We start from the raw sequence: 14709 nt of genomic DNA, 5'->3' as shown, positions 1-14709 counted from the left end.
AGCTGGTGAAAGTTCATGACTTTAATGTACTACTAAATATGGTTTGAATAAAATAAAATATATATTTTTTGCTACATCATGTCATAGAGTGACAGAAGAAAATTTTATGCCAAAAAATTAATGAAATAAAATAAAATAACACAAAATAAATGAAATACAATATTAAAACAATTATTTTAAAAATATTCAAATAAATAATAAAAACCAAGTTGAAGTAAAACAAAAGAAATCTAATTAGTGAATATTTTATTGTGTCACAGAGAACATAAAAAAAAGAAAAATGAATAAAATTAAAATAGGTAAAATTTAACTAAATTTAACTAATTCTTCAACACTTCCACAATTTCAAATGTACAGGCTAAAATGTGTGGTGCTCTTGTAAAACTAAAATAGAAATTTCATCATAACAACATTGTGTTTAAGAAATATTGAAACACATGATTTTTTATCAAACATTTCAAACTTACTTTGTGCAAGTGTTATACTAGGTGGAGTTAAAAACACTACAGCTACGGCTATTTTTAAATTATCATAGTTTCCTAAATAGAGTCCACCTGTGCATAGTTTAATGTCAGTTTAAACCCAACTGCTCTGTGAAGGCCTCAGAGGTTCGTAAAAGAACATGAAGGGCTTCATGTAGAAGAAGGACCTGGTCAGAGTAAATGGGAAATAAAGACAGAGCAGTCCAAGAAGAATACTGACTGAGCTTTGTCTATTATTCAATGACGAATTAGCAGAAATTTCAGTCTCTAGATTTATAAAGCTGGTGGAGACATATTCCAAACAAACCTGCAGTTTTGATTACAGCAAAAAGTGGTTCTACAGATCCAGTAGGGCTGAATACAAATGCACGCCACACTTTTCAAACCATTTATCATTATCTGTGCACTTTACATTCATGCACTACTTTGTGTTGGTCTATCACATACAATTTCAATGAAATACACAAAACTTATGACAAAATGGGAAAAATGTGTGAAGGGTTTTGCAAGACTCTCTGCAACGATGTGACACTCATACAGGTATGGCAGGATCAGTTATAGGTGAATCGTGTTGTCTCAGTTTTCACAGAAAATATCTTTGCTTCAAAGTTATCCAGGGCAAAGTCTATCTTTGACTCCGGCTGTGGATTTGAAACCCACTGATTTTAATCAGCTGCACTGTTATAAGGACAGAGGGCACTAAATGTCTACAGTCTAACCAGATCTTTGGAGGTAAATTATCTAAACTGCCTTATCAGATAAAAGCAATTTCATAATGATGTATATAATCTATCTTTGGATTGCCTTGATATTCCTTTAAAATTAAGTTGACCAACTGATAAACTGGAAAACATTAGTTGTGGGCCTTTTCCTAAAAAATACAAATATAGAAAAATATGCTTGTTAAACAAACAACCACAAGTGTTGCTGCACAGTTTGGAGTTAGCTTCTGCAGCTTGAAAGATTTGCATGTGGTCTGTTAAATATTTTATCAAAAGGTGAACAAACTAAGGGACAAATTAATGAAGACAGATGTCCACAACAGAGTGAAACACTATTTTACATTTTGTCTGCACAGTTATTATCCAAGGTCTATATAAGCTCGATAATAATAATAAAAAGTTGGTCATTTATTACTTCATCTTTACTGCTTTTTGTAACACAGATAAGGTCTCATATCAGTCCCCAGACCTTTGGCTTTGGCACAGCAGGACAATAAAAGGAGCCTTCTGAGGGATTTGTTGTGCAGAATAATCACAGCCGAGAACAATGTGGCTCCTGATTCTTTTAGTCTGGTTGGTCATATGGGCTGGCGGCACCTACTGGTACCTGTTCAGGAAGCCCAGTCCTTTCTCCCTGGAGTCGGTGAGACCCCCTGGACCTCGTGAGTTTGACCAGAAGAAGAGAGACAAAGTCATCAAGCAAGGTAAGGCTAATGCAGATACTAATCATGTCAACATATTTCCCATTAAATTTATTTCTAATGGTCCTCGTGATGTGAAATAAAATGTTATTCCAAAAATCTGGGGCTGGTACCTATCTCTTGCCCCGTGATGGACAGGGTAAGAGATAGTCCATCCCGGGGCAACACAGGGCAGAAAATCATGCACGCACACACTAATACCTCAGGGCAATTTAGAGATATAGTCAGGTTTTTTGACTGTGGGAGAAAGCCAAAGTGCCCGGGGAGAATATGTAAACCTCATGCAGAAAGACCAAAAGTCTTCATAATGCAGGAGAACTACCAACTGCGCCACCGTGCAGCAATTTACTGAATGCCTTTGTTAGTAATGACAGCTTCAAGAGGTCTCCTATAGCTGCAACCCTCAACCCTGGTCCTTAGGACCCACTGTTCTGCATGTTTTAGGTATTTCCTTGTTACCACACACCTGACCTAAATAAATGAGTGATCAACAGACTACAGCAGCACTCCATGCTGAAGAGGCAATGCAATCATTTGAATCAGATATGCTAGAGGAAAGACACACCTAACACGTGAAGGACAGTGCTGAGGACCAGGATTAAGACCCATTGGCATACACTGCTCAGTAGAGAAACGGGAAGGAAAAACAAGAAACAACAAAGAAAGAGAGGTGGGGCAAAAGGAAAAAGGTAGAGGAGGGGAAAATAGAGGAGAGAAAAACAGATGAATAGAGTACAAAATAACACCCTAGAAGACTGCTTCTACACCTTCAGAAACGCGTATATAACAATAGTATTGTTACCAAAAAGTGCACGATACTAATGAATGCAAGATGTATTTAGAGGCAACCGCCTTCAAATCTTAAAGGTTCAGGAGTCTCTTCTAGGAAGTTTAACCTTGATTTCTATCAATAGATTTTCTGTGACTTTCTAGCTGCCTGTTTTTCTTTCACTGAAAAGGTGCTTTTCATTTTACAAACTGGCCTCTTTAGAACACATATTCTTATTTATTGAATATGACTTTAAAAGACTGCCACTCACACCATGATGCACCATACCTCCAACTCTGTTTTGGTACTGTGTTTTTGATGTGAAGTGCAACATAATTTTTATTGTTAACATAGAACATGTGGTGACATCCACAGAGTTCAATTTGGGTCTCATCTTACCAGATGATATTCTTTCAGTGTTTCACTGGCTTTTCTAGTTGTTCCGCAGTACATCTAAATAAGCTTTCTTTTCAGCAGTCTTGCATGGTGAGTGTGCTTTGAAACCATGGGACTCAATGTGTTATTTATTTCCACTTCAAATTGATTTTATTTTTGGCTATTTCATTCTGTAAGTTTTATTTTTTATCCTTTAATTTTGTTGCAAAGATCAATGATGCCACAGAACATACTAAAAATACAAACATAACTTTTAAATTAAATCCCACTGTTAAGTTACTGTAAATAAACGTATGTTGTAGTAACCAATTTATATAAACATTATCTTGGTGTACCATTAATCAGACTGGATATCATATCTAAATTAGCAGAAGAGCGATTACATTTTTATGTGTTTTATCTAAATTAGATCGGATATTGGAGATTTTGATAACAGGACCATATGTAGCCCACATCTGAGCTTTAGCTCAGTGTTTATGACCTGAAAGGTGTGCATTGCAACCTTCAGTCTGTGCTATACAACACAATTATGTAACACATACTGATGTGTCAATTTCAGCACTTTTATAAGACTAAGAGGTAGAAAAAAGCTTGTTAACATTCCTGTATGTTGCTCTCCAGGTTTCAGTGTCGACAAAGTGCCCCAGAACCTGGATGTGATTGTAATTGGAAGTGGGATTGGTGGACTGACAGCTGGGGCCACACTTGCTAAAGCAGGAAAGAAAGTTCTGGTTCTGGAACAGCATGACCAGGCTGGAGGCTGCTGCCACACTTACATAGAAAAAGGTTTTGAGTTTGATGTTGGTAAGATTTTTTTTTTTTATCTAACTTGAAAACAGTTTCAAAAATAATTGCAGATGTTGATTAAAGGGAAGTCAGGTCACTCTTCCCTAACTGTCTCATAAAAATAAAATAAGAATTAAAAAAATATAAATATTTCCCAAAGCCAAGTATATAATCAGTAATGTGCAGTTGTAAAACTATTTATACTCCTTTTTCACATTTTGTCACGTTATAGCCACCAATATCAATGTATATTGTTGGGATTTTAAGTGACAGGACAAAACCAAGTAGTGCTGAATTGTGAAACTGAATGAAATCGCTTCATGATTTTAAAACTTTTTCCACAAAGAAATCTGCAAAATGTAGTGTGCATTAATATTCAGTACCCATTTGTCAATGCTTTGGGGTATATCTACACCTGATATGCATATCTGGAAGCAAATTTATACCTATTTTTTCTTTGCCAAATTAAAAAATACCCAAGCTGAGATGAAGATCCTCTGTGAACATCAGTTTTGAAAACTCTTGAGTTTACATCTGGACCTTCACTGGGCCATTTTAACACACAAATATACCAAAACAGTTGTCAACACCAGAACAAGTTTGTTTTTATGGTTTTTGGATTCCCCTAATTTTTGACACTTTTCTAACTTCTTTTTGCAGCTAGCTGTGCTGTATAGTTTCTGTACATGTACAGGGACAATTGATAGGGATTCAGTTCCATTTGCTTTATTTTTGTTACTTTTGTCCTTCTCTGCAATAGTGCTACAGCTGGTCTTTTCTTCGATTTATAAAAATATGATATTTTTTGTTGGCACTTGGGTAAAATTATTCTGGGACCTTGTCTGTCACTCATTTTCCTTCAGGTCTTCATTACATTGGTCAGGTCCATGAGAACGGTCTGCTTCGAATTGCTTTTGACCAGATCACTGAGGGCCAGCTGGAGTTTCAGGAGCTAGAGCCACATTTTGACACCATCCAAATTGGCCTTGGTGATCAGAAGAGAGAGTACACGATTTTCTCTGGGAAACATGAGATGAAAGCCCACCTGATGAAGCAATTTCCGAACGAGACAGAGGCTATTGAGACATTCTTCAAAATAATGAAGGTATTGATTGTAGTTAAGCAATATAACAATTGTTGTAATAGTACATTTAAGGAATCAAATAAATACCTTTCATGCTTCAACAGGTCTCAGCTAAGAAGACCCACTACCTGGCAAGTATGAAGCTTATTCCCCAGTGGGTCTGTTTATTTCTGCTGAAGTCAGGCATCGCAGATCTCGTCTCCCCAGTCTTTCGGCTCTCTGGCACGCCTGCAACTGATTTCATTAACACCTTGACCAAAAACAAGGACCTCCAACTCGTCTTTTCTTACTTTTTCTATGGTATGTCTTCAAGTTTACTAGAGTTACAAGTTTATCAAAAGGGAGCATCAATAAATACACCCTCAAATTTACTATTTAGAATGTTATTCATGTCCCACTTAGGTGTACCTCCAAAGGAGTCCAGCATACTGATCAACGCCCTCCTGATCCATCATTACAAACGAGGTGCCTACTACCCTAAAGGTGGAGCCAGTGAGATCGCCTTCCACATTATCCAAACTATTCAGAAATATGGAGGGAACTGTCTGGTTAGAGCCCCTGTCTCTCAGATCCTGGTTGATGAGAAGGGATCAGCCTACGGTGAGAAGTAAGACCAGATCACTTTCATCCTTGAAAGGCCAAGACTTTACATTTGGTGTGCATTTGTTAGGTGTGAAGGTGAAGAAAGGTCAGGAGGAAGTGGAGGTCCATGCACCTGTAGTGGTTTCAAACTGTGGCGTCTTTACCACCTTCCAGAAACTCCTAACACCTGAGATTCAGGTGAAACATGGTTAGTATGTCTAGGAACTGCCTCATTTTAAAGTAATGGGGGACTGCAAAGATCTTCCAAGTTGCTTATAAATGTTCCACTTCATAGATATTCAGGAAAGACTGAACATGATGAAGCACGGCAGAGGGTCATTCTTGATCTTTTCTGGCTTTGATGGAACTGCAGAGGAACTGGGTCTTGTGTCTACAAACTTCTGGGTTTTCAAAGACAATGACATGGATAAGTCGTGAGTATAAACATTTTTAAAAAGGCACAGAAATAGGATGTTAAGACCACAAGGGGTCGCTATTGTCTGAAAAGAGAAACTACAAAACATCACTGAATATGGTGCCTTGCAAAGGTCTTCAGACCTTGAACCCTTGAACATTTTCCCATTTTGTCACTTTACAACCACAAACCTCTATGTATTTTCTTGAGATCCTGTGTGATAGACCAACACAGAGTAGTGCTTTATTGTGAAGTGGAAGAAAAGGAGGCATAGTTTGATCTGCAATTTTATCCAGCCCCTTTGAGTCAATACTTTGTTAAACCACTCTTTATGACTCTTTATGTTTTTGCCAACTTTGTACATCTGAAAACAGAAAATGTCACCCATTATTTACTGTCAAATAACTAAAGCTCATTCATATTGGATTAAGAACATACATGTCTTTTCAATTGGATTTAGGTTAAGACTTTGACTAGGTCATACTAATGCATGAATATGCTTTGATTTAAACCATTCCATTGTAGGGTCGTTGCTCTGCTGAAACCTGACCTTCTGATATGGTCTCCGGTCTTTGATATCCTCTAACAGGTTGTCTTTCAGGATTACCCTGAATTTTGTCCTCTCCATCTTCCCATTAGCTCTGACCTTCTCTGCTGGAAAAAACGAAAAAAAAAAAACATAACATCCCAACAGCATGATCCTGGTTCCACCATGTTTTCTGTTTTGTGTGTGAAGACTCAAAATGTGACAAAATTTCAAAGGAGTTCAAGAGTTCAGTCGAGATCTATACAGTACAAACGAAAGAAAGATTAAAACTTTAGGATTTTTTATTGATTGATTTTGTAGGATGGAGGACTTTTTTGCAATGAGTAAAGAGGAGGCACCTGATAATATCCCCATGATGTTCATCACAGTACCATCTGCAAAAGATCCTGAAGCCAAAATACGTCATCCAGGTAAAGGCTGCTTCTTTTATTGATTTCGACAATAAAAGTGGTGTCGAAAATCTTTTTTCTGTAACTAAATCTGATTCAGTATGATTCAATTGTCATTTGCATGTCATGGTTCCTGTTTGGTATGCTTTCAGGAAAATCTTGCATGACGATACTGACCATGGTCAAGTATGAATGGTTTGAAGAGTGGAAGAATACTACTGTGCGGAAAAGAGGTGATGAATACTACAACTACAAAATGCGATTTGCAAAGAACCTCTTTGACTGGGCCTGTACTGTATTCCCTAAAATCAAAGACAAGGTAAGATCTGTCAAAATATGTACATCAGAATATATTTATTCTTTTGGTAAAATGTTTAATAAATAAGAAAAAAACATCAAAAACTGTTTTAACCTTTAGTATTTTCTGCACAAACTGTTTTTCAGCTTGTTTTCCAAGACGTGGCAACTCCACTGACTAATATGCACTATCTGGGAGCTCAGCGTGGAGCCATGTACTCCGCCGAGCACAACGTGGAGCGTTTTTATGCTGAGACTGTAGCCAGGAACAGATGCAGCACTCCTGTAAAAAATCTCTACATTTCAGGTGTGAATGTGTTCAATTGGTGATCAAACTGCTGCAAGTAAAACCTATTTTTTTTTTTTGTGACTGAGAGAATTTGTCACAGACAGATAGATCTCTTTTCAAACTGTCCCATACTGAAAGGGGGAGGGTATATGGGGCTTTTAAATGTGCGGACGTACCTGTTGTGTACTGGCTTCATCAGTATATGGTTTACTGTCATGTTGGTATTAAAAGCATTGTCATAAGCAAGCAAAAAAGAACAGAGTGTCTATTTTAGTTTTTTTTTTCCAGGCCAAGATGTGTTCAGTTGTGGCATTGCAGGCGCTCTGCATGGCGGACTCCTCTGCGCCTCCACAGTGTTGGATCACATCGTCTACATCAACCTACTCTTCCTCAAAAAGAAGCTGAAGAGAAAGAAAGCCAGAGAGCTGGCCCAGCTGGATAAGAAGAAACTGTAGGGCGAAAACTTCTCACTACCATCCCCTGCAGGAAGATTAGGAAAATGCAAAACACGATGAAGCCAAAATGTTTGGTTTCCATGGGGACAGTGAGATTTTATATTTGTACTGCTTGTTTAATGTGGTGAATTATTATTATTATTATTATTATTATATGAAAGCTCTGTTTTTTTGGTTTAAGTGTACCAATATTAAGAAAATAGGATGGAGCATGGGACCATTAAAGCTGAAGAAGTTGTTATGGGTTTTCTGTTGTAATTTAGATCTAAACTAGTTGGATATAAATGAGCCTGAATATTTAATTATATTTTGTGGCTATTGGTATTCTACTAGTATTTGTTCCAGAGCTTGGGCTGGTTTTACTAGGGATTAGTTTATCTTAAAGGGATAGATCAGATATTTTGAATGAGTAGTAAATACTGCCATATTGTCCCTGCAGAAAATGGCTTAGCATTTTCACTTTGATTAAACAGAGGTTTCCACTAAAACAACACAATAGAGAGCAAACCAGATTTGTTCATGCAAGATCAGTTCATGCAAACTGTACTTAGCGAACTTTGAAGTCACAGACACACCTGTATTGGACTGTTATTTACATTGACTACTTGCATTATTTAAAAAGAAAAAACAACCAAAAAACAGTAACAGTGTTACCTTAAAATGGCCCAGAGAAGGTGCAGATGTAAACTCAACTGTCTGTTGTTGCATTTTTGTAAACAAACCTTAGGGTATTGCTCTGCATCTTATGATATTGATAGTAGAAAGAAAAATGCATGAGAAATTGTTTTAAACAATTTAAGCATAAGCTGTTTAGCTGAAACCCAGAATTTTGTTCTCATATATTATATATAAGAAAAATATGTATATTGATATATTAATCAAAATATCTTTTTATGATTTTTAGAATGGTTAAGTCAAAATGGGCTTATAGAGGCCAGACTCCATGCATGTCAGCAAATGATTAAATTAAATATTACCTAAGTGAGTGTTTTAAAAGATTTTGCCAATAATATGAACATCTGACACAGGTGAGGGAAGGTTTCACGGTTCCTTTGGGTTTAGTTCCCACCCATGTTTTTCTGGCCTGACTCGTACCCCTGGTGTTGTTTGGGCAACCGCTGAAATCAAACATGTGGAGTGAAACCTCAGACTTCCTGTACTAAGTGAACATTTCCTCTGCAAACGGTGGGCAGATTGGCCGACAAATTGAGGTCTGTAGGGGATGACTGACGGGGATCCGAGGGGATGAATGAACCCTCTGTCCAGGCGAACGGTGGGATGCCAGTACCTCTCCAGCTCTGTCCGCTTTCATCACTCTGCTGCACAAACCAGAAAAAAAAGCTTGACACTGACACTGAAAAAGCACAGGTTAACATCTTTCTTTTAAGTTCACAATACAAAAACTGAAAAATTGTAAAGAGTTTAAAAAATTGGCAGCAAAATAGGAAGGAGTTAATGTCACTGACTTTGCATGACTGGAAGTTTAGTAGTTGACACCATATAATTACTCTGGCATGATAAAAGGACATTACTTCAGGAGAAATAAACATGAAGGGTTGCTATTACTTTCTTTTACTGTTTACTGACTGGATTAGTGAGGAACATAAACTCTAACTTCATATATTATAGTTATCGTTGGTTTCTGCAGGACTCTGGGAGTTAGACTGTCGACTGGATGACAGGTCTGTCTACTAATCTGATGCAAACTAAAAGATCTAAACATCTTATGCATTTATTTCACTGCATAAGTCCACAGCGCAAAACTAACTGACTTTGATTGTCCTAGGTCTCTGTTTGAAATTACTTTAAACATCATAAATAAACTCCTTAGCTGATCCTATAATATCCAACAAGCTTGTTTATCTGTCCTTAAATATGATTTTCAAGAATCTCGTTGAGAACCTGATTAACGTTTTTATGACAAAGTCAAGCTTTTTTTCAATTGCCCAACACTGTATATAACCAAAAATGTTTCTTTCCCCATCAACTTCCTATTCAGGCGGGGCCTGGTGGATCTCTATTCAATGGTCAACAGACACAGACACCCAAAGAGGGATTTCCAGTAGCTCACGGGACAAACAGAAGCCCATTTTCCACTTGCTCTTTTTAGGCTGCACAGCTTCCCTCCTCATTTGACAAAAACTTATGGTTATAGTCAAAAGTACCAGTGGCATTTAGCAAGCTCCACATATGGGTGATGGTACGACAGACAATCATTTCTCCAGTGATGCTTTCCAAAAACGTGATTGGTATGTGTCTACTGCTGGACCCCTCCTATGATCCCACTCTTTGCTGCAGCTTTTTTACCGTGAGCTAAAGGAGATGTTTTTACCTCAACTTACCATTCTGTAAGAATGTAAGATAAATATGGATCCTAGTACAGAGAAGTAGTCAGTGGCAAAGAGAGCCTCTTTGTCACGTCATACTGTCATGTGAAAAAAATAGGAATCTCCGTTAAATGTTCAATTCAATTCAGTTTTATTTATATAGCACCCATTCACAACACATGTTGTCTCAAGGCACTTTACATTCATTCAAATCATCCAGATTTAAAGTCAGGGAGATACATTCAATTTAATCCTAACTATCAAACAGTGCAGTTGGATTCAGTTTATTATTCATTCATTCATTCATTCATTCATTCATTCATTCATTCATTTTCTACCGCTTATTCCACAGTGGGTCACGGGGAAGCTGATGCCTATCTCCAGCAGTCTATGGGCGAGAGGCGGGGTACACCCTGGACAGGTCGCCAGTCCATTGCAGGGCGGTTTATTATTCAAATTAGTTAAAAAGTTTTTCTGTCTAAGGAAACCCAGCAGATTGCATCGAGTCAGTGATTTGCAGCATTCACTCCTCCTGGATGAGCATATAGAGACAGTGGGCAGTTGCTTGCATTGACTTTCCAGCAATCCCTCATACTGAACATGCATGTAGTGACAGTGGAGAGAAAAACTCCCTTTTAACAGGAAGAAACCTCCAGCAGAACCAGGCTCAGTGTGAGCGGCCATCTGCCACAACCGACTGGGGGTTTGAGAGAACAGAGCAGAAACTAAAAAAGAACACAAAAGCACTGATCCAGGAGGACTTTCAATGGGAAAGAAAAGTAAAACATTAATGGTTGTAGCTCTTTTAGTTGCTTCGTCTAGGAGAGAAAGACACCTAAGCAGATGAACTCTGGGCCAGTTTTCAAGTCTAGTTTATGAAAGAGAGCACATACAGTTAGTCACAGTGGATGCTCAGTCAGTAGCTACTGTATGTCTAGAGACAGGGTTAAACACTGAAAGACTGGGCCAAGTTTATCCTCTGTAGAAGAACATTAAGTTGTTGGCAGCAGCAGCTCAGCCGATGCCCCCCTCGAGGAAGGTGCCACAGCTAAACACAGAACCAGGCCAGGTGTTGCAGAAAAAACAGAGAGAGAACATAGAGTTGGAAAATTTGAGAGTTGTATGAGAATTTATCAGAGTGAGGGAAAGTGGTCTAAGCCTGTAGCAGAATAGCTACAGAGAAAGCTCAGGATAACCTAAGCCACTCTAACTATAAGCTTTATCAAAAAGGAAAGTTTTAAGCCTAGCCTTAAAAGTAGACAGGGTGTCTGCCTCACGGACTAAAACTGGGAGCTGGTTCCACAGGAGAGGAGCCTGATAACTAAAGGATCTGCCTCCCATTCTACCTTTAGAGATTATGATTTTGTCTTGTTAGATATGCCGAGGTCTTTATTCACAAATTTTTATATATTAACGTTTAATTTCATTATTTTAACCTTCCAAAAATAACTTGATTTAATTGCAGGTAAACATTAAAAACGAACCTTATTTTACTCAATAAACCAAAGATATAAACAAAAATGTTCTTTCTAAGTGGGGAAATAGTTAGGACACCATATCCCCTAATAGCTAGTATTACCCCTTTGATATCAGTGACACACTTCTCTGACATCTGTCTGAAACGTTTGCTCCATGTTCAGCCTGTTTCACGTCACCCCACAGAATCTCAAAGGGATCAAAATCTGGGCTTTGACTCGGCCCAGAACCTTTTATTTCTTTATTCACAGCCAGATTTTGTTGGGCTTACTGATTTACTGAATTTGTTGTGTCATTGTCATGTTGCAAGGTGCAGTTCTACTTCAGCTTTAACCATATTTACAGAGTGTTTCACATGAGGTAGAATTCATGGTGGTGCTATAATGGTGAGCTGGTCAGGTTCTGCAGCAACAAAGCACCCCCAAACCATGACACTTCGAGCTCTATGCCTCCCAGTTGGTGTGAAGTTCAGTCAGTCATTTTCTACCGCTTCTTCCATAGTGAGTCGCAGGGAAGCTGGTGCCTATCTCCAGCAGTCTATGGGCGGGAGGTGGGGTACACCCTGGACAGGTCGCCGGTCCATCGCAGGGCAACACACAAACAACCAAGCACACACTCATTCACACACCTGAGGGCAATTTAGAGAGACCAATTAACCTAACAGGCATGTCTTTGGACTGTGTCTTAAATATTCTTATGGACTTTTTTCTGTACAGTAAAGTGACTGATTTTAAATTCTTTTAAGATCTCCTAAAATCCCTAACTATGCTAATAAGCTGCAACAATCTCCTTAAAGTAAAATAGAAAATAGAAAACTGCTTCAGCGCTGTTTATTTTATAGCATATATTGGGGGAATAAATGTGGCACTGATGATTTTGTTAAAAACTCTTTTTTTAATGTTTAAGTTTTTCCCCACCGAATCAAGGGACTCAAATTAAAGATTGGAATTTTTAAATTTGTTTGTGAAATTAGTTAGTAAAAGATGGATTCAGTTGTACTTTTACCTAGCACTAAAAAATAAATGTTTCCTAAAGAGGTATAATACTGATAGCTAAGCAGGTCGGTCTTGAATGCTGAAATAAGCAGATCTGAGGTTGGATTTAAGTATTTCCTCACCAGAAGACACCTGAACCCCCTCCTCTTTTTTCCTCTCACATTTAGACACACCCTTACATTAAGAGAGGCCAGAGGGTTCAACCACAGCAAAAGCAGTTTTCCTTTTCAACTACAACTGTCCGCCCTGATTCTTCTCTTCCTTACACGTTAGTCGAACATTTCTAAGCAAAATAAATGCTAACTGGAATGTTAACTGTGCAGGAATAAAACCTACAGTTTCTTTTTGCAGAGGAGACATTTATGAAAACTGTAACAGCAGTTTATTTTTGTTTTTGCACTTTGGCCAGTTTTTCTTCTTTTCCAGAGGCTGGAGCTCCTCCCTACCGGCCTGCTGCAACCTTCCACAGCTTGAATCCAGCCAGCTGCCACAGCTGCCTCCAATCTGGAAAGATGGAAAAAATGCAGATGCCCAAAATGAGAGAAAGACTGAGTATGAATATAGCTGTAAGGATCGGACTAGGTTTAAAAGTCTGAACCGGTGACAGAACACCTGCCTCTCCCTTAATAGGATCTGTTGGTACTTCTGGATGTGAAAGTTAGATTTAAAAAAAAAAGAACGACTTTCTTTTGGTGCATTTTCAAAGCATCACAAAAAAAGGATTTCTTTATGTATTTTTCTTTTGAATGAAACAGACATAACAGATTTGCTGCTCTGCAAAGATCCCATAAATCTTCTCTAGTGTGAGTGAAAAACACTAAGACCAGCTCAGCTTTCTGGTGAGCCAAATGGAAAGTTTGAGAATGGCAGCTATCTCCAATTCCCCAATTCTTTTTCCCCTGCCTGAAACTTTTCTCCACAGTCAAACACAGGACCAGTCAATGTATTTCTATATTTATAGTTTAGTCCAGCAGACTTAAATGCTGTGGTGAGAATGTTAAAAAATCCAGATTTTCTGTTTTTTCCATATGTTTTTTTCCAGCTTGATATTTGTTTTCTGGCATCCTACGATTTGAAAGAAAAATTCAGTTTTTTTATTTGCTTTCTCTATTACCCTGTATGTTGCAACAAGAATGTAATGGGTTCCAAATCTGGCCTGGGGTCTGTCTGCATGGAGTTTGCATGTTCTCCCCAGTGCATGCACGGGTTCTCTCCAGGTACTCCAGCTTCATCCTTAAGTCCAAAAACATGACTGTTAGGTTAACCGGTCCCTCTAAATTATCATTAGATATGGGTGGGTGCATGGCTGTCATACAATAGGACAACTCTTTCTTATTTCAAAATTAAACATTAATTCAAGTTGTCAAGCCTAAAGCGCTGACCTTTATTTTCAAGACTATATTATATCTTGGACTAAAGTAGTTAGTGCATAAGCACTTCCTGGAACAGTATTGACTTTAACTAGAAATATCATGGCTCCTAAGGGCACTGTTAGAGAATTGCAGCAAAAAGTGATCAAGTCTCCATCACAATCATTACAAGCTACTGTATCTTGAAGCCAACTGTTAGTAAAGATGTAATGCCATGGAAAAGTGAACATCTTTACTTCCACAAAAACAGCATTGACATCTGGACTTTACTAAACTCTACTGGGGCTCTGTGGTGAAAGAAGGTGTTGCTAAAAGATGATAATTTTTTGCAACATCATTTATAGGCCCTTCTCTTATTAAGTCTTAGCCCGACAACTGCTTTCTCATGCCTACAGTTGTAATGATATCAACTACTTTTACAGAACCCCAATTTTACAGAACCCCATTTAGAAAAAATCTCTATTTTTTCACTTTTTATATATAAACTATCTATCTAGATTTTACTCTGATCCTACAAGAAGAACAAATTCAGACTGACTGATGGAAAGGGAAAACAAACGTAGCCTAATACTCACTAACAAAAATCACAGAATCATTCCATTTGTGTAATATTATTTACACTGCAGA

At 37.9% G+C, this 14709-nt stretch overlaps 1 protein-coding gene across 1 annotated transcript; it reads left to right on the top strand.

The window, feature by feature from the left end:
* Window positions 1–1706: 1706 nt before the first annotated feature.
* On the top strand, window positions 1707–8895 carry si:ch1073-13h15.3 (inactive all-trans-retinol 13,14-reductase). Its single transcript, XM_047376469.1, has 11 exons — window positions 1707–1908; window positions 3692–3874; window positions 4720–4961; window positions 5045–5240; window positions 5343–5540; window positions 5611–5730; window positions 5818–5956; window positions 6785–6894; window positions 7026–7192; window positions 7318–7477; window positions 7748–8895. The coding sequence occupies exons 1-11, from the start codon at window positions 1752–1754 to the stop codon at window positions 7912–7914; spliced, it is 1839 nt and encodes a 612-aa protein (XP_047232425.1). The 5' UTR covers window positions 1707–1751; the 3' UTR covers window positions 7915–8895.
* The last annotated feature ends 5814 nt before the right edge of the window (window positions 8896–14709 follow it).

Source organism: Girardinichthys multiradiatus, chromosome 10 (assembly GCF_021462225.1).
Source record: "Girardinichthys multiradiatus isolate DD_20200921_A chromosome 10, DD_fGirMul_XY1, whole genome shotgun sequence".
NCBI classification, from domain to species: domain Eukaryota; kingdom Metazoa; phylum Chordata; class Actinopteri; order Cyprinodontiformes; family Goodeidae; genus Girardinichthys; species Girardinichthys multiradiatus.
The sequence above is the reverse complement of the archived record's forward strand: the minus strand, read 5'-3'. Positions and strand labels throughout refer to the sequence as shown.

Excerpts from the sequence above, each read along its gene's own strand:
- si:ch1073-13h15.3 (XM_047376469.1), top strand. The coding sequence starts at position 1,752 with ATGTGGCTCCTGATTCTTTTAGTCTGGTTGGTCATATGGGCTGGCGGC. Across the intron at positions 5,731-5,817 it reads TGAGATTCAGGTGAAACATG|ATATTCAGGAAAGACTGAAC; the intron begins GTTAGTATGTCT and ends TCCACTTCATAG. Across the intron at positions 7,478-7,747 it reads AAAAAATCTCTACATTTCAG|GCCAAGATGTGTTCAGTTGT; the intron begins GTGTGAATGTGT and ends TTTTTTTTCCAG.